This window comes from Artemia sp. Qi Xiang Cuo, chromosome 2 (genome assembly GCF_049724085.1).
Source record: "Artemia sp. Qi Xiang Cuo chromosome 2, ASM4972408v1, whole genome shotgun sequence".
Taxonomy (NCBI): Eukaryota; Metazoa; Arthropoda; class Branchiopoda; order Anostraca; family Artemiidae; genus Artemia; species Artemia sp. Qi Xiang Cuo.
The window spans coordinates 86203936-86229076 of NC_142795.1; the positions used below are offsets into that span (position 1 = coordinate 86203936).

At 34.8% G+C, this 25141-nt stretch overlaps 1 protein-coding gene across 2 annotated transcripts in view; it reads right to left on the minus strand.

The window, feature by feature from the left end:
- Positions 1-3222: 3222 nt before the first annotated feature.
- Positions 3223-25141, minus strand: part of fmt (phosphatase 6 regulatory subunit 1-like protein fmt) — a 74508-nt gene continuing 52589 nt past the window's right edge. For both annotated transcript variants that reach the window (XM_089103968.1, XM_089103975.1), the window contains 4 exons: positions 23520-23742; positions 20672-20902; positions 14416-14704; positions 3223-3528 (listed from right to left, as the gene is read on the minus strand). In XM_089103968.1, the coding sequence (XP_088960094.1) occupies positions 14427-14704; positions 20672-20902; positions 23520-23742 (732 nt within the window). In that variant the 3' untranslated portion in view covers positions 3223-3528; positions 14416-14426. The remainder of the gene's footprint in view (positions 3529-14415; positions 14705-20671; positions 20903-23519; positions 23743-25141) is intronic.

Here is a 25141-nt window from a genome sequence, read left to right on the forward strand (position 1 = left end):
CTGTAGTTAGATAATATTCTTTGGAAGTCTTATATCTTGAGATAAATCTTATCAGCGGTAATTTTGACGAAACATTGTAAATGTGTGGTAAAAAGTGATAAATTTGATTGTAGACGTCGACCAAGTGGTGAACATCCAAAATGAAGGCTGTGAAATTGGTTGACTGTAATTTTTGCGGTGCCGACACTTTAAAAAGCAGGTTCTATTACTATAATTTCGCTGAAATTTGTGGGATTTTCAACAAAAAATGCTACTTTTCTTCAGCTCTAATTCGATGCTGAGATTGATTGGAATAATCGTATTCCAGTTCGATGTGCGCGTCAACCTCGTCGCAAACGCAAATACTAATCTGTGATAAATATTGCAGAAATAATGGGCTGCAATTCAAAGCAATTTTGATAAGAATGCAAGGAATTCCCCGAAGATGCTATTATCATTCTACAATACTTCAGCGCTAGCACAGAGTTGGAATAGTGGTATTCCAGTTCGATATTGACTTCATTCAACTGGTGAAGACCTACTCTAATTTGTACTAAATGCTGTTGAAATAATTGGCAATAATTCTCATGAAATTGTGAGAGGTTCTGTTAAGGCTACTATCTGCTTTCAACACTAATTTGACGCCAAGATCAAGTTGAAACACTTGTATTCCCATTGCTCCGAAAGTAATTACTTACGTTGTTTTGCTGCAGGAATTTTGACAGCTCACTGTGTCGCGGTAATTTTGATGAAACTGTGGTATTCTCATCTGCAAAGACTACTTCTTGTGTTCAATACAGGGTCGACACTAGGATCGAGTAAGAATATAGCTGATTTCACGGGCTTCCACAATTTTGTTTTCTATTACGCCCTCTATTTCCTATGTTTAGTATCCTTTGTTTAATGCATCCTCTGTTTAATGTAATCCTTTGTTTATTGTAAGTTTTATACCCTGCATCCTTTGTTTAATGTAAGTTTTATTCCTGCAATTATTTGCCTCTTTTGTTTTATGTTGAAGGTGTTAATTAAGGTGTTTTAAAAAAGAATTTCCCCTTTCTATTCTAGTTTGCTTCTTCTATCTTGTTCTATCTTCTCATTTAATTCTATTCTCTTTTTTCACAATAATGTTCCACACTTACCGTATTAATAATTCACAAATCAATAAAATAGATTAAACTTTTGTAATAATCTGATGAAACTTTCTCAGCGTCCGAAGTGTGACATTGTGTCACTTACATATCAAAATGTACATTATATACTGGGTTTAAAGGGATATACCCACCTTAATATTTTAAAATTTTATCATCTTTAAAATTGTGGCTCTAGAAAAAACTTACGAGCAATAATGCGAAAGATTACGTTAAGAGTGATAATTCGTCAATAATATGACTGGAAAAAGATGTCTAAAATTATTATTAGTAGTGGGGGCATTTCGGGTTCTGTGAGACCAATAGCCACTACTCCTTTCTTCTATTAATGGTTTAACGGCGCAAGAAAAAGGTTTAACGACGCAAGCTGTTTCATTGACCAGGTGACGCAATTTTGTTTCAGTATTGGCAAGATAGGGCTAAAAATGATTATTTTCATAATTTACCCCCCCCCCCCATCGTTATATTGAATAATCAGATCAATTTGAAATCCACGGTATTTCTAGGCAGTGGATAGGTTTTTGTCTTTGGCGCTCCCATCTCTTAAAAAGATACATTTGATACACTCTTTTTCCGATATAAATATGTAGAAAATGAGGTACTAAAGACTCGAATATTTCTTGTTATTCTTATATGATTCCAGTATTGTCACTTAGTATAGTCGCACCCAAACTTCCATGCTATATTTTGCGAATTTCTATTTCCTTCATTAAAAAGTAACTAAAGAAAAAAGTGTTCCCAGAAACACGCCTTAAACTCCACTTAAGCATACTAAACACTACGGGTTTAAATCACTTTTGTTGATTTAGCCTTCCGCTACCCCCTACGACCCCTCACTCTCATTACACTAATTTTTGAATGTATTATAGATGCCAATTATACTCTCAATAAAGCATAACCAGACCTTTAATAGTAAGACCGTGAGAGTTTCACCCCAGTCAATCTATTACACACCAATTCACGATAATATAAGAAGGAGGGAGAGGGAAAAAACGAGTTTTTCCAAAGATTGGGTGAGGGAATTTCGTGTTTTGCTTTTCTGAAATTTTCTCAAAGAAAATAACCATAAAGCTGCCAGTTTTTTTTCAGAATCTAGTGAGAGTTTGGGGGGAGGAAGGCAAAAATACTGGGTCCAGAGGATGCCCCTGCCCCTGAAAATGACGCCATTTCTGCACACCTAGTCACCTAGTTTGCTAGCTAATTTCTGAGAAAGCAAGTGATTGCGGTCGATTTTTTTTTTACAAAATTAATAAGAATATGTAGACTTTGAAGAAAGCACTGTCATTAGTTAGTTTTTTTGGAGGAATTTGTAGGAGAATGTAACATTTGTCGTGTTTATTGCATCTAATAGTCACGCTATGTGAATTTTCTCAATTCACAGGAAATAATTAATTTTACCTTTAATGAAAACCAGGGCCGGATCTGAGAGGGAGCTAGAGGGGGCAAGCACCCCGGGCGGAAAACCCGGGGGTGGCAAAATTAGCTTAAATTGAAATCTTTTTAGGCAAAAATTGTAATTCACAAAAATTCACAGTATTGGTGGTGTCGCAGGGGGCTGCAATGTCTACATTGACTCCCCGTGAGAAAATCCTAACTCCGGCTCTAACGAAAACCACCTACTGGTGCAAAAGCTTGATGAAATAATTAAAATTTGAAAAGTATTTTGGAAGTATGTACATTTTAAACTGTCATTGGTATTTATACAGTTTAAAAATCCACCATTGGATGGTTTAAAACGGGTATAAGCGCCCAAGGTTGTTACAATGGTTGCTAAAACCCACCATATTTTAATTGTGTTACTTAAAAGGGCTAAAGAAGGCAACCAGACATTTATCTGAAAAAAAAAAAAAAAAATACAGTATTTTTTTCAGATGTCTAAACAGGAGGACCAACTATGAGCGGAGGGGCAATCGTCCCCACCAGACTGAAAGGAAAACAAAAGGGTCCCCACTCTCCTCCTAATTTTCAAAATATACCTTTTTTGGTACCTTTATAAAAAAAAATCCCTGACCTCCCACTATTTGCACGAATAGGCGCCTTTGTTTCAGAGCTTTATGATCGATGTCTCTTTGATACTATTAAACGAAAAAAAAAATCAAGTCAATTATATTTATAATAAAAGAAACTGTCTATAACAACTGTTTAATGTGAACCAAATATTCAATTCAATATTACAACCAAGTTTACAGGAACTGCAAGTATGCACCTTGCATCGTTGGACAAAAATAAAAGTGTTCATTCTACAAAGCTCGATTTTTTCAAAGTAATCAACAAGACCTATACGCATAAACAGGAATGTACTATCATTTCATCTTATTTGTATCAAAAATAAAAACCACACTAGTCACTGGTTGATTCCCAGGAGACATCCATAAATGCGAAGACCATTGCAACTTCTTGTCTGAAAGAAAAGGGAGCAAATTTACAAACATAGATAGGAGAGTGCAAGTTCTACAAAATAAAGCTGTTAGAAAAATGTGATTGACACCTGTGCTTGTTTTACATCCCAGAAGCTCCTTAATGCTGGTCAAATAAGAGACAACCAAGCTGCAGTATTTGTGTTTCAGTGTATTAATAGTTTTGCCCCTGAATGTTTTAAGTTTTTTTACAAAAGAAAACTTTAAAAAAACATCAAAAATTTGCTTATGTGCATTTTTGTTGCAAATTTTCGACTCGGACAATAGTTTGGGGGGGGGAGATTTTTAACTCGTTAGCCCCCTCCCCCTATTTGCATACGACGTCAGTTACCCTCATTTATCCTCAATTTTCCGGTGTTAGCAGGTTTAACTTATCCGAAAACTAATCCATACCGTTTCAAGTAAACAATGTCACTGTCTAATAAAAGGATTTAGCCCTATTGAACATTTAGTTGTTCGTCATAGAAAGGTCGCATGGTCTTCGAAAATATTTAAGTAGGGATCCTAGTAACCTCTTATGTCACTTACATCTTCTGAAGCTCTTAGGATAAGTAATAGAGCTTTTCTGATAAGTAGTCTTGGGATGATCGAATGAATTCTATATTTCAGAAGCTAGAAATAATCATTGTGTGAGCTCAGCAGCATTTTTTTTATTTAGAGTTACAGGTTTGTAGATGATTTTTTTTTTAGATTTATTCTCTCAGTTTCAAATCTTAGACGCGACCGGATTCCCAACAAGAGTGTGAATGCTCCTTATTATGGCAAAAATTCAATTTATTCAGGTAATTCAATGACTTGAGAAAAAAAGTAAAGAGGGTAAAGCTAAAAAGGAAAAAAGGTAAGGTGCTAGAAAAGAGGTAAACTCAAATTGGTGTTTCATTTCTCTGTAGTTTTCGTACTTAGTGAGGTGTGAGCTGTATCGGTAAGCTGTACTGTTCCAATCCATTTATATTTATCTTATTACCTTCATCCGTTTATATTTGGTTTATATTTGCCGTCGGGGGCGAAAAAAAATAAACAATCAGAGGCAACGCTATAGCGTTGCCTATAGTAAAGGACAAACAACAAAAGCACGTAGAACAATAGGGAAATCTTTTTGCAAGACAGTGGAGATAATTTGAATGAATATTTTGGCCCTATGTCCAAGGGCCGTCCTCAGCAAGACAAAAATATATAAAAGAAAAAAGACCAACAACAACATGCGACCAATCAAAACCAAAAATTAAAATTTTTCAAAGCAGTCCTAGCATCCTTACTTCAGCGAAGTTCAACCAGGATTGTAGTATAGTAAAGTAAAGTAAGAATATAGTCCAACCAGGATTATAGTAAAGGCCATACGGCTCCAATGTTTTATTATTATTTTCATTTATTTTCCCAGAGGCAGTTCACATGGAAGGGGTCGTCGTATAGACTTCAAATGTGGCTCATTCGATCGGAAATCAAGAGTTCTAGTGCCCTTTTTATGGGTCAAAAGTGATTGGAAGGAAACTAACACTCCTTCCACGTCCACCATTTCCCCAAACACATCCAATCAAAATTTTGAGAAAGCCATTTTGTTCTACGGAGTTGATTTCCAGATAGAAATTATGTTTTTGAGGAGGACACTCCCCCACAGCCCCCAGGGCGGGGGTTGTAAGTTATGTCCTGGGGGGATACAAGGTTTTTATAGAAAGCTTTGTCGTAGAAACTTCAAAAAGGTCCCTATTAAGGAGCAAGTGAGCTACACAAGTTGACTCATTCGATTGGAAATTCAAAGGGCTAGTTCCTTTTTAATGGTCGAAAGTGATTGGAGGGCAACTAACCCCCCTCTCACGCTCGCCTTTTCCCCAAATACATCCAATCAAAATTTTGAGATAGCCATTTTGTTCAAAGTAGTTGAAAATTCTGGAAATTATGTCTTTAAGATTGACAGCCCCCCCCCCACAGCCCTCAGGGCAAGGGTTGTAAGTTATGCCCTGGGGACATAAAAGGTTTCTGTAGAAAGCGTTGTCGTAGAAACTTCAAAAAGGGCTCATTCGATTGGAAATATAAATGGCTAGTGCCCTTTTGAATAGTCGAAAGTGATTGGAAGGCAACTAGCACCCCTTCCACGCCCACCATTTCCGCAAGCACATCCAATCAAATTTTTTAGATCTTTATTATGTTAACCATAGTTGCAAATCCATGGACTTATACCTAAGAGAAGGGCAATTCGCCCACCGTTTTCCGGACACGGGTTGTTGATTATGATCTGGGGTCATATTGGGTTCATACTGTAGGACTGTTCGTATAAATCTTAGAAAGAGTTCATTTGATTGGAAATTTCAAGTTATAGATTTCCAATCGAATGAGCCCCCTTTGAAGTTTGTACGACGACTCTTCTATAAGGAAGTGCCTCTGGGAAAAAAAAATTGGAGTGTGGGGGGAGGCTAGATGCCCTCCGATTACTTTTGGCTCTTAAAAAGTGAATTATAAATTTCAATTTCCAATCAAATGAACCCTCTATGAAGTTTATACGAGCATCCCTTCCATAACAACCATATATGCCCCGAGGGCACAACATACAACGCCTATCCCCGGGCCCTAGGGGGCTGTGTCGACACCGGAGTTTTTGTTATCTGAACTTTGAACTATTTTTAACAAAATATCCTTCTCAAAATTCTTATCTGATGCATTTAGGGAGTCTTTGATATTAGGAGTCTTTTATATATGCATTAGGGAGTCTTTTAATATTAGTCTTTTATTCTATGTCGTTTCCGAAATAACGGGCCATTGAGCCCTTTGGGGTATTGTTTTTGTTATTTTTATTTATGGAAAATAAATGAAACTTGAACTTGAAAAATTTTTATCGGACGCATTTGGGGAAAAAAGGGGCGTGGGGCTAGCTGCCTTCCAATCTCTTTCGACTCTCAAAAACTGAACTAGAACTTTCAATATCCAATCAAATGAGCCTCTCTGAAGTTTTTACGAGCATCCCTTCCATAAGAACCATATACTCCCACGGGCCATAACTTACAACGCCTGCCCTCGGACCCTGGGGGGCTGTGTCGACCCCGAAGTTTTTGTTATATGGTCTTTGAACTATTTCTAAAAACAATAGCTATCTCAAAGTTCTTATTGGATGGGTTTGAGAAAAAAGGGCATGGAGTGGGGGGGGGCTGGGTGCCCTCCAATCTCTTTTGACTCTTAAAAAGTGAACTAGAACTTTCAGTTTTCAATCAAATGAGCCATCTTTGAAGTTTATACGAGCATCCCTTCCATAAGAACCATATGTGCCACCAGGGCATAACTTACAACGCCTGCCCCCGGGCCCTAGAAGGTTGTGTCGAAACTGGAGTTTTGTTATATGATCTTCGAACTACTTTCAACAAAATAGCTATCTCAAAATTTTTATCGGATGCGTTTCGGAAAAAAGGGCGTTGGAGGGGGGGGGGGGGCTGGTTACCCTCCGATATCTTTCAATTTCCATTTTATTGTAAGCTATGTCCTGGGGCTGTATATGGTTCTTATGAAAGGGATGCTCGTATAAACTTCAGAGAGGGCTCATTTGAATGGAAATTGAAAGTTCTAATTCAATTTTTAAGAGTCAAGAGATATCGGAGGGCCCCTAGCACTCCCACCCCCCTCCACGCCCTTTTTCCCCAAGCCCATCCGACACAAATTTTGAGATAGCCATTTTTTAAATCAGTTCAAAGGTCAGATAACAAAAATTCCGGTGTCAACATAACCCCTCTGGGTCCGGGGGGTAGGCATTGTAAGCTATGTCCTGAGTCTGTACATGGTTATTATGAAAGGGATGCTTGTAAAAACTTCAGAGAGGGATCATTTGAATGAAAATTAAAAGATCTAGTTCATGTTCTCAGAGTAAAAAAGATTGAAGGAGAACTAGTCCCTCCTGCCCACCACGCCTTTGGGTTTATTGGATGGATAAACCCATCCAATAAAAATTTGAGGTGACCACTTTGTTAAAAATAGTTCAAACATCACATGTTAAAACTCATGGGTTGACACAACCCCCAGGGCCCAGGGACTGGTGTTTTAAGTTATACTCTGGGGGTATATATGGTTCTTATCGAAAGAATGCTCATATAAACTTCAGAGAGGGTTCATTTGATTGAAAATAAAAATCTCTAGTTCACTTTTAAAGAGTCAAAAGGGACCGAAGGGCAATTATACCCCCCCCACGCCCTTTTTTCCTTAAACCCATCCGATAAAAATTTTGAGATGGCCATTTTGTTAAAATAGTTCGAACATCAGATAATAAAAACTCCGAGGTTGACACAAAACCCATTTTTTCACTTTGATAGAGATTTGATTTTATTTAAAAAGTTTGATTTTGAAATAGAGAATTTTTAAAAACTTGAAATTTTTCAAACAGTTTGTGGTAATGAACTGTAAGTGAGGAGCGACCCGGCTCAATGGTAACCGAAACTCTAGAAAACGGGTTTTTGATACCAATAGATACATCAAAAGAATCAGATTTCAATGCTGATTTCAAATAACTTTCATCAAGTTTAGTGCTACCCATCAAAAGTTACGCGCCTGAGAAAATTTGGCTGATTTTCGAAAAAAGGGGGAAAGACCCCCTAAAAGTTATAAAATCTCTATGAAAATCACACCACCATATTCACTGTATCAGAAAACCCTACTGTAGACGTTTCAAGCTCCTATCTGCAAAAATGTGGAATGTTCGATTTTTTGTCAGAAGAAAGATCACGGATGCGTATTTATTTGTTTTTTTGTTTTTTTTTCTTTTTCCCAAGGGTAATCGTATCGACCCAGTGGTCCTGGAATATCGTGGGAGGGCTCATTGTAACGGGAATTAAAAGTTCTCGTGCCCTTTTTAAGTGACTAAAAAATGGAGGGCAACTAGGCCCCCTCCCACACTCATTTTTTTCCCCAAAGTCACCCAATTAAAATTTTGAGATGGCCATTTTGTTCAACATGGTCGAAAATATGATAACAGTGTCTTTTAGGATGACTTAATCCCCCGAAGTCCCCAGGGGGAGGGCTAAAAGTTATGAACTTTACCCAATGTTAACATAAAGTATTGGTTATTAGGAAGTATACAGAAGTTTTCAGGAAGGTTTTTTTCTGGTAGTGGGAGCGAAGGGTGGGTCGGGGGTTATGTTGCAGGCTCGGTCCATGACGGAAGGTTGCATGGGGGAAGGAAAATTGCCATGAAGGGGGCGCCGGACTTGCCAGCATTATTTATTGGTTATTGGGAAGTATACAGACATTTTCAGGAAGGATTTTTTTCTGGAGGGGGGGGCTAGAGGAGGGGGTTACTCTGGAGATCCGTGGAGGATGTTTCTTTGGGTTAAGGGACATTTCTATGAAGGGGGCGCCGGATTTCCAAGCATTATTTAAAAAAACGATCAGAAATTAAACAAAAAAAACAAACAGTTTTTTCAACTGAAAGTAAGAGGCAACATTAGAACTTAAAACGAACAGAAATTATAACGTATGTGAGGGGGTTCTCCCAAAGTCAATACCTCGCTCTTTACGCTACAGTTTTTTTTAGTGCTTTCAAAAGAGCTATCTATTCTAATTAAACGGTCTTTGTGATTCAGAGGTTTGTTAATCAAAATTTTTTTAACTTTTAACGTAAAGGGCGTGGTATTGACTAAGGGCAGAACCCCCTCATATACGTAATAAAAACAAACAATAAAAAAACAAGCGATACGGCTCAATAGTAATCGAAACTTTTAAAAACGGAATTTTGATGTCAATAAATGTATAAAAAGAATGTTTTTATAATGCTGATTCTAAATTTATAGATTTTATTAAGTTTCGTATTACTCATCAAAGGCTACGAGCCTGAGAAAATTTACCCGATTTTTTAAAGAGGGGGGAAACATCCCCTACAAGTGAAAGAATTTTAATGAAAATCACACCGTCGGATTCAGCAAACCCTAATACAGATCAGAAAACCCTATTACATAGGTTTCAAGCTCATATCTCCAAAAATCTGCAACTTTGTATTTTTTGCCAGAAGAAAAATATACGAATATAGAAGTTAGTTACGTAAGTTAATTTGTAAAGACATCCATTTAGCAAAAGAAAAGTAGAATTTTTATGCAAATTTTGTTTACTTATTCAATGACGGTTAGCCAAAATAAAAGCTGCATTAACTAAAAAACAATCAGAAATTAAACAAAAAAAACAAAACAAGTTTTTTAAACTGAAAGCAAGGAGCGACATTAAAACTTAAAACGAACAGAAATTATTCCGTATATGAAACGGGCAGTCCCCTCCTCAACGCCTCGCTCTTTACGCTAAAGTTTGTATCTGTCTCACAACTTTATTTTTTAAAACAATAAAAAACTTTAGCGTAGAGAGCGAGGCGTTGAGGAGGGGACAACCCCTTTAATACACGGAATAATTTCTGTTCGTTTTAAGTTTTAACGTCGTTCCTTACTTTCAGTTTTAAAAACTTGTTTTTTTTATTTAATTGCAATCAAAAACGAACAAAAATAATTTAAAAAAAACTTTCCAAAAATAAGTTTTTCAAAGAAAAGTAAAGGCCATTTTAAACTTAAGCTCAGCAGATACAAATACCTGTTAAAATTAAAACAACTAGAAATTACTATTAAAGAATAGATGAAACCCAAAACGAACAGAAATTAAATAAACAATCATTGCAAATAACATACAACAAGTAATAATATAAATGAATAAATGGATTTTAAAGCGAGTAATGCTTAGATTGAATGTGAAAACCAAGCTTAAAATGAAAAAAAATTGCTATTGAAGCATAAATGAAACTTAAAACGAACATAAATTAAATAAGCAATCAATGCAAACAAACATAATTAGATATTAATGTAAATAAGCAAATAAATCTCAAAACGAGTGAAACCTAAATTGAATATGCAAATCAAACTTGAAACGAACAAAAATCACTACAAACAAGAATTTGGGTATCGCCTCCTTCTCTCACTGTAAAAGCCTAAAACCTACTGCGTCATTGGCGCTTTACTGAAAAATATATGCGTCTTGAACAGTCTTGGAAAGTATAAACAACATGAAATTAAATATTTGATGTATAATGATATTAATTGCTTAAAGATCCATCAGTTCAAGATTCTATTTCACTGTAATTTCATTTTTATTTTCAATGCTGTAAGAATTGGAAAAGAAAATATTTGTAATATAATTCGTTCTCAGTTAAGCGCAAATGGCGCAGTAGGCTTTTGGTTTTTATTTATAGCTAAGGAAGGGGGCAGTATTCAAACTCTTGTTTGTAGTTAAACTATATTTGTTTTGAATAGTTATGGAAAGAACTAATAAATTAAACTGAATAGTTGATATATAATGATATTAATTGCTGAAAGCTCATCAGTTCAAAATTTTACAATAATTTCAATATTTATTTTCAATATTAAGTACAAAAGAAAATATTTGTAATAAAATTGGTTTTCAGAAAAGCGCCAATGACGCAGTAGGTTTTAGACTTTTACTGTGAGAGAAGGATGCGATACCAAAACTCTTGTTTGTAGTGATTTTTGTTCATTTTAAGCTTGATTTGCATATTTAACTTAAGTTTCACTCGTTTTAAGATTTATTTATTCATATACATTAATATCTATTGTATGTTCCTTTACATTGATTGTTTATTTAATTTCTGTTCGTATTAAGTTTCATTTATACTTCAATAGAAAAATATTTTTTTTAAATTTTAAGCTTGATTTTCATATTCAATCTCAGCATTACTCGCTTTAAGATTTATTTATTCTTTTATACTATTACTTGTTGTATGTTATTTGCTATGATTGTTTATTTAATTTCTGTTTGTTTTGAGTTTCATTACTCTTTAATAGTAATTTCTGGTCGTTTGAATTTTAACAGGTATTTGTATCTGCTGAGCTGAAGTTTAGAATGGCCTTTACTTTTCTTTGAAAAATCTTATTTTTCGGAAAGTTTTTTTTAATTAATAATAATAAAACATTGGAGCCGTATGGCCTTTATTATAGGCAACGCTATAACGTCGCCTCTGATAGCTAGGCAACGCTATAGCGTCGCCTCCGATAGCCAGCAGACCTCGGAATAATTTCTTACTATCTCGCTTAGGAAAGCAGAAAATGGTCACTAATTTAATTCACATGATCTTATAAGATTTAATAAACTAATCGTATATTACAAAACGTTATTTATCTCTATTACATTCGTGCACAAAAATTCTTAAAAGATAATGCAATGCGCATGACAAAAACTTGGTTCTCCGCCAATCTCCGCCCGCTACTTAAGTTGCGGCTCAACAATTGGCGCAAACTGATTAAACTCGAGCAAAACACAAACGTGTACTGAACAATAAGAGCAGGAGTTTACTACGCGTGGAGGCACTACCTGATCAAGTACTGCATATGTAACTGCTCGAAGTTTCTGAAGCCATTCATAGAATTGAAAGATGAAATATGTCAATTTTTAGACTCAAAACCCAACCAGCAACCTTGTTTAGTGGTCCATTCTGTCTGCAAGATTTAGTGTTCATGGTTGATATTATAAAACATCTGAATGATTTAAATTCATCACTACAGGGGAGGGAACGATTTGAAAAAAAATGTATGGTAAAATTAACGCATTAAAACGTAAGTTGGTTTTATGGGGAAAATATTCATGAGAAAGTGGACATATTCTCCTACATATCATACGTAAAAATCAAGCGTAGTGCGAGTAGATCAACCCGATTGAACATTACTAGGTACATTGGCAAGGTAAATCATAATAGCCGAGTGGTTAACGCTCCGGACTTGAAATCCTGAGGTCAGTGGTGTCGCTGGTTATTCGGTTTGGAACGGTATTTCGGTTATTCGGTATTCGGTCAATGGTGTGACTCTGTAAGCTCAGTCAGAGTCGACCCAGTCTTAAATGGTTACCCTGGGAATTCTGGGGGGAACACACGGAAAGCGTCGGATGATTTGCCCCCAATCACGCATTGTACTCCTAGCCAAAGGCGTCGAATCAGGGTATCGGTACCTGCGCAACGCAGACCATTGGTCAACATGCGAAAAAGTTTTTGAGTAGATTTTTCATTGCATGTGCAAAACATGTGAATGTAGTTTACAAAAAACTCCAATATTTACTTTGACAGTGAGAAGTGAAAATTGACAATGTGGGACACATGCAGCCAGCAATTTTGACATACCTTTTGTAGAGCTACTTAGGCTGAACAAATCCTCTTCTTCTGTAACTTATAGTAGAAAAGGTAATAGAAAAGCTAGATATAAAGCTATATTGACTGAACACAATTTCTGTCAGTTATATTACAAAAGCTAAAATCCTTACGTTTTTAGAGCCCTATTTAGCCTAAATATAGCTTGTGTAGCTACAATTTGCTTTCTGAAATGATTTGTATAATTTGCTTTGCTTTCCTTTCTGGTTGAAAATTTGCCTTCTGTCATTGAAATTTTAATATGTAAATTCTATGTATGTTTAGAGCACCATTTTGATAAACAATATCTCGTGGAGCTTTATTGGCTGAGCAAATTCTGTTTTTGGTTAACTGCAGTTGAGGTGCTTTTTGGTTGAAATGCAGTTGAGGTGCTTTTTGGTTGAACTGCAGTTGAGGTGCTTTTTGGTTGAACTGCATTTGAGGGGCTTTTTGGTTGAACTGCAGTTGAGGTTCAAGTCACAAAAAAAATGTACGTCTTAATACCTATTTGCAATGAGATTCTACTAACACAAAGATTCAGTAATTCTAATTTTTTGAACCCGAATCTATTTGCTCTCAAATTTTGGCTAGTATTCAGAACTAGATATAAGGTCAAACCAAAGTTTAGTTGGCTTACACTTAGTTAAGAATACTTACGAGAGTAACATTGCTGCGGTTAAGGTAGGAAATTATGTTAGTAGCTGGTTGAGGTTAGTACTATCAATGACATTAGAGAAAGGATTGTGAGCTTTGTAATAGGTAGAACCAATCTACTTGGCTGAATTATTGAGTAGGCACTAAGCAGCCGAACAATTTATCAAGAGCATTTTATGTACTCTATTTATGCATTTTATGTGCTCTTTTTTATGTACTCTATTTATGCATTTTATGTACTCTATTTATGCATTTTATTTACTCTATTTATGCATTTTAGGTACTATATTTATGCATTTTATGTACTCTTTTTTATGTACTCTATTTATGCATTTTATGTACTCTTTTTTGGTACTCTATTTATGCATTTTATGTATTCATTTTTATGTATTCTATCTATGAATTTTATGCATTCTTTTTACTGGCTACTCAAAAAAGTGTAATTTTTGTGAAATTTCTCATAAAATTTCTGTTTTCTTCTCAGTTTCTTTCTTCCTTCTGGTTTATATGAAAAGACCAGTTTGCAGTACCAATTCCACTGCTTCTGAGTTCTGCTTTAGGTCATATTTTTCCATAAAATTATTTTTAATTAGTATATGAAAATGAATTGCGTTCCTAATGCTGCTTTTTATAATGAGTTTAGATACATTTTATTATATTACTGTGAACTCCCGTAGTAAAATTTTTTAATTGTTTTAACCAAATAATGTTCTAGCAAGATCATCCAAAACAAGATCTATCAAAAGTTCTTCTGCATGCGTTATTGAAAAAACAACTTCTCAATAGAAATGCTGACTCTAAATAGCAGGTATCATAGGTTAGGCTTTTTAAGATACAGCTCACTGACCTTTGGTCGTTTTGCAGCTATAACAGAATTGTGATAATTCCTCCCCCCCCCCTTTTCATTTCACAATAGATATCTTTAAATATAAGTCGAAATGGCGCAAAAGTTATGGGTAAAACACCTAGATTTACCACTGGCAACTACTGATGATAATGATGAAAAATAAAGAACCAATAGATATTAATCAGAAGGGCAGCAGTGAGCCAGAAAATTGCTTTAAAAAAAGTTAAAAGTGATTACCGGCACACGATTTATTCGGTAGGTCCATTGGGGATTATTTCGCTCTCCTCTTTGTTCTCTATAGCAGGCGTGACCAAATTTGTTTCTGGAACTGTGTTAACTTCCCATGGGCTAGTTGCATCACCTTTCTCATTGAATTTAGACGAGTCAAAACTTTCAAAATTAGCGCTGTCAAAATTTGCCCAATTGTCAGAGTTGCCAAATTCAGTTGCATCACGACTTTCACTATCCCAAGGATTATCTAACGAGGTGGTTGCTTGCTGGTTAGGAGTGGACAAAGAACTCCAAGCTATAATACAAAAATGAGCTCAGTAAAAACTAAAATCCTTTATACATAGAGATAATTATCTGAAAAATAGAATTGCGCGAGTTAAATTTCGTTATTTTAATTGCGTCGCATTATTTTATGCTAAGTTTAAATATATCATTATTTTAAACTCAAATTTTGGTGCAGTATATTTTTCTAAATTTAAATTTCAGAAATTAAAAAAAAAGAAATCAACAGATTAAATTTGCAAGATTTAAAAGTGAGAAAATATTCCGTTTCATTTGAGTACAGCAAAAATGTTCTACCAACTTCATTTTTCTGACACTTTCGACATCATTTTCTATAAACCGTACTTTTTCAGCATCTTAGGAAAAAAAAATTCCTCAGTAGAAATTTGGATTTTATATAGCAGACACCAAATGTTGGACTTCTTTAAATGCCAGGTACCTCACCAGAATTTCTATGACCTCTGACCTTTTTGCGGCTAGAATTGAATTTTGATGTCTCACATCCGCTATATCTCAATCCTCCATATAATACTACTACTACCACTAACAACTTACCGCAGCACCAAGCCACCCGAGTCCAACATAGTTACCCACGGTCCTCCTTTATCCAATCTATTCAAAGCCTTACTCTTTACACCCTCCCGAGAAGTTCCAATTTCCCTTAAATCTTTCCTTACGACATCCTCCCACCCCAACAGAGGACCACCTGCTTTTCTTTTAGCCCTAGAGGGTTTACCGAAAAGGAAATCTTCGGCATTCCGTCCTCCTTCATTCGCAGAACGTGCCCTAGCCATATCAATCTTTCTCTGATAATAGCCCTAGACACGGGATTGAACCACACCTTTCGTACAGCCTACAGCTTGCAATACAGTCAGTCAGTCGGGTACTCAAAACAACCCGTAGAGAATTTCTCTGGAAAATATCTAGCAAATCTTCCTCTGTTTTCGAGCGCCTATGCTTCAGAAACGTACTTGACCACTGTCATCGCTGTAGCTTACAACAGTATATCATCATATATTTTTTTCATAAATGCTGAGGCAAATCAGATTCAGCGTATCAGAGAATCTTACTGTATAGGTTTCAAGTTCCTACCTTCAAAAATGTGGAATTTTTTTTTTTTTTTTTTTTTTTTTTTTTTTTTTTTGCAGAAGAAAGATTACGGATGCGTGTTTTTTCCCAGGGGTGATCGTATCGACCAAATAGTCCTAGAATATGGAGAGAGGGCTCATTCGAACGGAAATTAACACTTCTAGTGTCCTTTGCGTTATTTTTTGCGTGCTATGGAGGCGCGGTTATTTGGTCTGACGATGAAGGACTTGGTCTGACGATGATGGGATTTAATAGAGTGAATGTGGATAGTTTTTTTTTCGCTACTCACTCAATTGGTAGATAAGCACAAACTTACAGCGTCGCAGATATTCAGTTGTGATGAAACTGGTGTTTCAGTGAACCCTAAGAACCATTCAAAAATCATTGCTTGTAGGGGTAAACGACAAGTTGGTGTAATAACTTCTGCAGAAAGGGGGGAGACCGTAACTTGCCTTATTTGCATGTCTCCAATAGAACTTGTAGATTTGCCATAATATTTAACATCAAAAATTGATAAAAACTAATCAAACGACAGAACGAGTCTTTAAGTCTTTTTATTTTAGATCACACTTAAGTGTGATCACTCGTGAACACTTAAGTCATTACATAGCAAAAAGTGAGCATAAAATCTAAAGTAATGTGAAGTTTATAAAATAGCCTAATAAAATAATAAACATAATATAAATAATAAATAACATTTTGACAATATTTACTAAGAATATGTAAATAGCAATATATAAACATAAAGAATATAATAACAGTAATAAATAACATAACATAAAATAATAAAATATAAAACAACCCAAGGCCTTATCCAGGGGGGATAAGATTTTTGCCCCCCCCCCCCCCCGAAATGTTTGTATGACTCATAAAAACGTAACAAAAATGGATATAAACAAATTTTTTATTCGTTTTTTGAGGGTTTTTTGTGTACCCCCCCCCCCCACCCCCGAAATAATTTTTGTGTAAAACACCTTCCGAAAAAAAATTTGGATACGGCCCTAAAACAACCTTATAAACCAAATTCTAAACTTTTTTTTCTCCAGCATATCTTCACTGAATTCTTTCATAGGCGCTTTTAATTTAATCCAAGCTCAAGTTTCATTGATTTTTAGGTTAATGACTAAGAATTTTCACATTTATTTGTGCTTTCTTCCAAAATCAGCCGCCATTCTTTTTTAAAGAGAGCAGAAATTTTGCACCTATTTTTAAAAACAAAAGATGTCGAAATTACGCCATTTCATTTTTTCCATTCATTTACCATTTATTTATTAATCATCCACGATACTAATTTTAATTAATAAATGACATGCCTAAAATGACACCATTGCACTTTTTATTTACTCATTGACCATTTATTCATTCATCAGCCATGAAACTAATTTCTATTATCAAATGACATCCCAAAAATGAAACCATTTCATTTTTTATTCTTTCGTTTACCATTTATTCTTTAATCATCCACAAAACTAATTTCAATTAACTAAGTAAAGTCAGTTTTCAAAGTACTTTCGCATCCACAATAGGTTTTACTTATAAATCTTGATTAATATTATGATTTTCTTTTGTCGAAGCATTTTTGATGCTATGATAAATAAAACAATGCTGCTCGGTACACAACCGTTTAATGAACATTGTGGTCTAAAGAGGTTTTAAGGGGCATTAACCTCTCTCTTATTTGTGGTGATTTTCATTCGTTTTAAGTACGAGATATTGTTTCGTTTTTCTTACTTTAATGAACGAGAGGTGCAAGAAACCCCCCATGAAGTTCATGAACCTCACACATTTTGTGAAGAAAACAGAATGAAAAATATTAAAAAATAGATAATGTTTAGTTTTTATTACTTTAATGAATTAGAGGTGCAAGAAACCACCCATGAAGTTCATGAACATCACACATTTTGTGAAGAAAACAGAATGAAAAATATGAAAAAAAAGATACTGTTTAGTTTTTCTTACTTTAATGAATAAGAGGTGCAAGAAACCACCCATGAAGATCATGAACCTCACACATTTTGTGAATAAAACAGAATAAAAAATATGAAAAAAAGATACTGTTTCGTTTTTCTTAATTTAATGAATAAGAGGTGCAAGAAACCACCCATGAAGTTCATGAACCTCACACATTTTGTGAAGAAAATAGAATGAAAAAAAATATTGTTTCGTTTTTCTTACTTTAATGAATAAGAGGTTGATAAGAGGTGCAAGAAACCCCCCATGAAGTTCATGAACCTCACACATTTTGTGAAGAAAACAGAATGAAAAATATGAAAAAAAAGATACTGTTTAGTTTTTCTTACTTTAATGAATTAGAGGTGCAAGAAACCACCCATGAAGTTCATGAACATCACACATTTTGTGAATAAAAAAGAATCAAAAATATTAAAAAAAGATACTGTTTCGTTTTTCTTACTTTAATGAATAAGAGGTGCAAGAAACCACCCATGAAGTTCATGAACCTCACACATTTTGTGAAGAAAATAGAATTAAAAAAAATATTGTTTCGTTTTTCTTACTTTAATGAATAAGAGGTTGATAAGAGGTGCAAGAAACCCCCCATGAAGTTCATGAACCTCACACATTTTGTGAAGAAAACAGAATGAAAAAAAATGAACTTCAAAATCAATCTAATACAAAGTAAAAATTAGGTTGTTTTTTCCTTTTTCCAATGGAAGCATGGAAAAGAATTAAGAAGTTTACTCAGGATAAATATTTAAAAATTCTCAAAAGGGGACTTTCCCTCCCAAAAGAAAGGATTTAAAAATTTGTGATTTTCTGGGCACAGCCCTGCCTTTCAAACAATTTGTGATACAAAGCTTTTTAGAAAAGAGAGACTGAGCCCAATGTGCTGAGCCCAATTTGACTGAGCCCAAAAGAGAGACTGAGCCCAATTTGTGATACAAGCTTTTTAGAAAAGAGACTGAGCCCAATGTGCTGAGCCCAATTTGACTGAGCCCAAAAGAGAGACTGAGCCCAATTTGTGATAAAAAGCTTTTTAGAAAAGAGAGACTGAGCCCAATGTGCTGAGCCCAATTTGACTAAGCCCAAAAGAGAGACTGAGCCCAATTTGTGATACAAGCTTTTTAGAAAAGAGACTGAGCCCAATGTGCTGAGCCCAATTTGACTGAGCCCAAAAGAGAGACAGAGCCCAATCTGTGATACAAAGCTTTTTAGAAAAGAGAGACTGAGCCCAATGGTAATCAAAACTCTAAGCTTTTTATGATGATTCTAAATATACAAGAATCATTAAGTTTAATATTATCCTTTAAAAGCTACGAGCCTGAGAGAACTTGCCTTATTTTCGAAAGACGGTCCGCGGGAGAATTATTACCGGGAAAAATCCTCTACGCGCAAATTTTTCACGGAAGAAACTTTCCATTGAGGGGGGGGGGGGGAGGACTTCCGGAGAAAATTTCCACATAGGGAGTTTTTGACTTGGAAAAGAATCAGGCATAGAATTTAAAAAATAGTCTTTGTTCAAATGGAAATTTGCAAAGGGAGAATCATTCAGGCGGATTCGTCTGCAAGACATTTTCTGTGGGAATTTACAGTGGGGATTGAATTTTTCTGGGTAATTACCAGGACGGATTTTACGCAGGAGAAAGTGAGCATGGGGGATTTTTGTGGGGGGAGGGGGATTTCCCATGGAGCAGGAGGCAGATTTTCCGGGATTATTTGAAACTTGATTAGAGATTAAATGCTTTTTCAGATAACAGTTAGGAGCAACGTTAAACTTGAACGAACATAAGTTATTCCATATATGAAAGGGATTGCCTCCTCCTCAATACCCCGCTCTTTACGCTAAAGTTTGACCTTTTCTCCCAATTCTTTACCGACTCCTGAAGCATAAGGGCCGTTTAATTAGAATCAGAACCTTTTTTAAAAGTATTTAAAAAGTTTAGCAGAAAAATTAGATTATCAAGGAGGGTACAACCCCTTTCGTATACGGAATTATTTCTGTACGTTTCAAGTTTTAACGTTACTCCTTAATTTTAGTTGAAAAAAAAACATTTTTTTTTAATTAAAGTCTTCAAAGACTAGGAAGTCTTCAAAGAGTTCCAATTTTTTTTTTTATTTTAATGAAAGAGAGGTGAAAGAATCTGAACTTAGGATTCACAGACCTTAGGATTCATACTCTATGAGGAAAAAGAAGAAAAAAGTGTACTTTGAGACGAAATTTATCTAACTAAGCAAAGCTGGACATGGAAATGCTTTCACAGAAACATCCAGAGTGTGTTCAAGCATTCCTTATGATGCAGTTTGTTTTTGCCAACTATTAGGAAAGCCTTGAAATTTTCAAACTACGTTGTCTACTCTGGACGAATATTTCCAACTTTCAAAAAGAAAATTTCACCCCCCAAAAGAAAAGATTAAAAAACGTGAATTGCTGGGCACATTGCTGCCTTTAATTTTACACACTTCCAAACCTCTTTTTTATCTTCTAGATGATAAGGCTACAGTATTCGTTCATGTGAATTTCTAAAGACTCCCAAGCCTCTTTTTTATCTCCTAGATGGTAAGAATAAGTCATTCATTCATATGAATTTTTTAAGATTTCCAAACCTCCTTTTTTATTTTCTAGATGGTAAGGCTACGGTATTCATTCATGTAAATTCTTAAAGACTTCCAAACCTCCTTTTCATTTTCTAGATGGTAAGGCTACGGTATTCATTCATGTGAATTTTTAAAAACTTCCAAACCTCCTTTTCATTTTCTAGATGGTAAGGCTACGATATTGATTCTTATGAATTTTTAAAGACTTCCAAGCCTCCTTTTCATTTTCTAGATGGTAAGATTACGGTATTCATTCATGGGAATTTTTAAAGACTTCCAAACCACTTTTTCATCTTCTAGATGGTAAGGCTAACGGTAAGGCTATTCTTAAACTTACGATCTACTTCCATTTTCATATTTCCCATTTCTGCAACGGAGTCATCATCAGAGCTAGTCGATCCAGACTTGTCCAACCTTGTGACAGCATCGCTAGAAGTACCAGTGGCTTTGCCAGGTGAAAAACCCAATTCCCCTCTATCAGCCCATATATCATCGTCATCAAATGGGGATATACTTTCATTGCATGCAGCTTCAAACATTGCTTGGCGTCGGGACAGTTCTTCCGAATCTAAAGCAATTTCTTTAGAATAAAATAAACTCTAGGCATGCAGTATTTTTTCAAAGTAGACAAAAAAAAGCGTATAAAATAGCTACACTTAAAAATGAAAAAAAAACACGAAAAGAAATTTGACTGGAAACGTTAGCAAGGGGAGGGTCTTCTAAACTCTTACCCCCCTCAAATCTCAAGATAAATTGTCTACGGTAAATGTTTCGACATATCACATACATTTATTAATCATGCACTCAAAAAAGCATAATTTTAGCTTTAGCGTAAACAGTAGAGAATTAAGAGGGTGATGTCCCACTATTGTGAGGGTCCCAGATATGAGTTGTCTCTTCATTTTCATTTAATTTTTTTACTGAAGTATTTAAAATATACAATCTTTAATTTGAACTAATCGATTATAAAAAAAAAAGTATTATCACATACTAATGTTATATTAACTAATAACAAAAATTTTAAGAGCAATAATATAATATTTGATCAATAACATTATAACTATAATTAATAATAAATTGTTATTCAATTTCATCAGATAAAAATCAAACTAAATTCAACATTACGAAAAGGCTTCATCCGAAGCTATAAAGATTTCGAGGATAGATAAAATAATGAGGAGTCAATCCTTAGGCGGATTGACTCCCGACCAAGTCTTGCACACTCCCGACCAAGAAACAAGTTTTGACTAATTGCAGTTGAAGGTTTCTGAATTTTTTTTATAGTTTTAATTTTTTTTTTTATTGATTATTTAAATTAACACACTACGACATATACACATCAACTACGTGAAAAGAGTAATTGCATTACTCTTTGCATTACTCTTACTCTGGTATTACAGGAAAAAAGGAGTTGTGAGCGATAGTCGTTGAAGATTCCTGGACTTTTGTTATAACTTTTTCTAAAAAAAAAAGTTTAAAGTAACCGGAGTAATTTTTATACACAAAAACAAAGTTCTAAACAATTTTGCAGCTGGAAGTTACTTTATTTCGCAAACAGTTAGCAAACATTGTGTTCCAGAAAATGATTAATAAAAGTAAGGATTAACTTCTATATTACTTCTTACTAATTCAGTGAAATTATATTGCTTATTATTAATTCATTTACGAATTCAGATTTGCTTGAGCTGAAATTCAGGATATCGAAACGTATTCCCTAAAATACGAACTGTTATTTTCAAAATAAAGTTTGCTATGAACGTCTTGCATCTGCTGGGATCTCATCAATAAACTTCAGGAGACTAAACATGGCCCTGATACTGGTAAATGATATCCAGTTTCATTTTACATGAACATTTATAGTTATCCCTTCTGCTGCACAAACTGATCAGGGCTGTGGAGTCGGTACACTTTATCACCAACTCCAGCCCCTAACTCCTAACCGCTTCAACTCCTAAAATTTTCTTCAAATAAGTAAGAACTCCGACTTCAACATTGCTGCTAATTTACTGCAAAAATTAATGAGAGAAATCGGTATTAACAGGAGAAAGGTAGGAAAGTAATATTTTAGGCTAATTATAGTCTTTAATTAGCCTACAAAATTAATTTTGTTTATTATTGCCATTTTTGTAGTAGTTGACTTGACTCCAGCCTTTATGTATTTCCATAGTTCTGACTCCAAAGTGTCTTACATTATTTCTGTTTGTCCGACTCCGACTACATTCAGCAAAAATTTATTAAACTCCGACTCCGTGACTTCAACTCCACTGCCTTGAAACTGATTATGTCTTCAAAATTGATAATTTTACTGTCATGTTTGCACCTAAAGGGCGTATCTGACATTTTCAAACTCTTGAAATAATTGACAAAATTGCTTCCTGAGCTCTATTCAAAGGGTTGATCAGTAGGATAATGGTTGTTCGGTCACATACAACCCCCTTGATCTAAATCATCCTGCTTATACTGCCTTTGAGAAGAGCTTAGAAAATGCTTAGCAGGTTCCCCAGACTTATAAAGTATTTATTGAATCACACTACTACCATCTTGATCTAAATCATCCTGCTTATACTCCCTTTGAGAACAGCTTAGAAAACGGTTTTTAGTAGGTAGCTCAGACGTGTAGAATATATATTGAATCATACTAATACCCTCTTCATCTAAATGATCCTGCCGATACTCCCTTTGAGAGAAAACAGTATTTAGTAGGTGCCTCAGACGCATAGAATATATGTAGAATCACACCACTACCCTCCTGATCTACATTATCCTACTCTCTTTGAGAACTTTGTGTCATTGAGACTTCTTTTTTTTTCTTTTTTTTTTTTAGCAAAACGAGATTCCTGATGGACAGCTTCATTTTGATGTGCATTTTGTGAAATTTAGATTTTACTTTCTTAGCTAAAAAACTGATCAGCCCATGTCTCTTACGGAGTTAACTACAGTATTTGTTCAAGAAATATGTGGTGTTTGGTCTATTAGTTTATGAGTTCACGTTTAGTATATGATACACGTTTGAAATAGACTACAAATGGCTGCATGATGAAAACACTTCTAGAATCAAACAGCACTAATCACGTAGAATGATCAGACCAAATGAGGAGGGCACAAAACCATAGAATTAATAAAGAAAATAAATTCGTAGAAAAACCAATCAAATTTGGGTTTCAAATAAATTCAAAAATGTTTACCCTGCGGCAGTGATATGGACACTAGAGTCTCTGGAACAGTGGTAAACGGCTCATTTTCATCAAATTGTGAAAGAGGGAAGGCAAGTTTGTTTTCAAATTTGTGTGTTAAAGATGGCGTTTGATATGCAAGAAAGGAAAGGTGTAAAGACATTTCTTCACTTTGTCTCTCTGCGGCTTTAAGAGATTCTGCCATATCTTCTTCGTTAATCTTATCTGAATCTGTCTGAAAATAATAATATAAAAATATTAGTGATAGTCCAAATTCCATAACAAATGTGCAACCATAGGAAGAACAGGGCCCAGGGATCTATCCCTCCTGCGGCAAGGTTGGGCAACAGGCTCACTAATAGTCTCTGTATATATATATATATATATATATATATATATATATATATATATATATATATATATATATATATATATATATTTATATATATATATATATGTTTATATATATATATATGTTTTATATATATATATATATATATATATATATATATATATATATATATATATGATTCATTGATTCATGCACGTATGTTGCTAAACTCAGCTAAAAGAGGAGTGAACTCAAATATCATCCGGGCTTTCCGTGATATTTATTCTCACCTTCGCGTGCGACTCAAGCTCCCTCCCGACAAAGGCCTTCCGCTAGCCCCACGGTCAGCTTTGATACCAGTCCATAAAGGTGCCCGTCAGGGAGCAGTTCTATCCCCCAATTTCTTCAATAACTACATTATTGAACCTCAAGACAGCTGTCCTTCATCATGGATTCTCAGTTCCATTGACATCTCCCTATTGTGCTATGCCGATGATACGCTGAATCTCAGCCGGACGCTTAACCGCCTTTCAGAAATATTCTCATGTCTGCAGTCCAACTACGAGAAAGTCGGTCTGAGATTTAACTCCCAAAAGTCGGAAGTTTTGCTTTATAATTGGAAGAATGACCCTCCTACTAATATCACTAGGTGATTGCTCAGTAAAACCAGTTGATAAAATAGTATATCTGGGGCAGTGCTGTAACAAGTACTCCAAATTTTTACTTAAGTAACAAGTACCAAGTACTATCAATTTTTTTACTTAAGTATCAAGTATCAAGTAATCCACCAAAATTGTACTTAAGTAGTTCAAGTAATAAGTAGTCTGAAATAGTACTTAAGTAGTACTTCAAGTACTACTTCAAGTAATCAAATTATATGATGTTAAAATTACTATTGAGCTAAAAAAAAAAAGGGAATTCTTCCATGGGAGGCTCTTTCCAGCACAACAATCACACACTTACGCCACTGACAAGCAGGTTAAATTAATGTTTTAATTTATTATAATAAAGAAAGAGAAAAAAAAAAGAAAAAAATTGAAAAGGTTTTTTATTTAAAAAAATAATTTTAAATAATTATAAAAAAAATTAATTTAAAAAAAAAAAATTCTGGAAATAAACGTAAAAAAAAAAACCGTAATAAAAGGATATTCACGCGATTAACACAGTCATAAAATCTTCTTACAACATACGGTATATATATTCATTCGCTCAGTGCCATTATTCAAAGACAGTTTCGCAAAAGGAGCTGATTCTGACATCTGCTTTTCAAAAGGTGACATTAAAATAGGTTGAAAAGGAAACC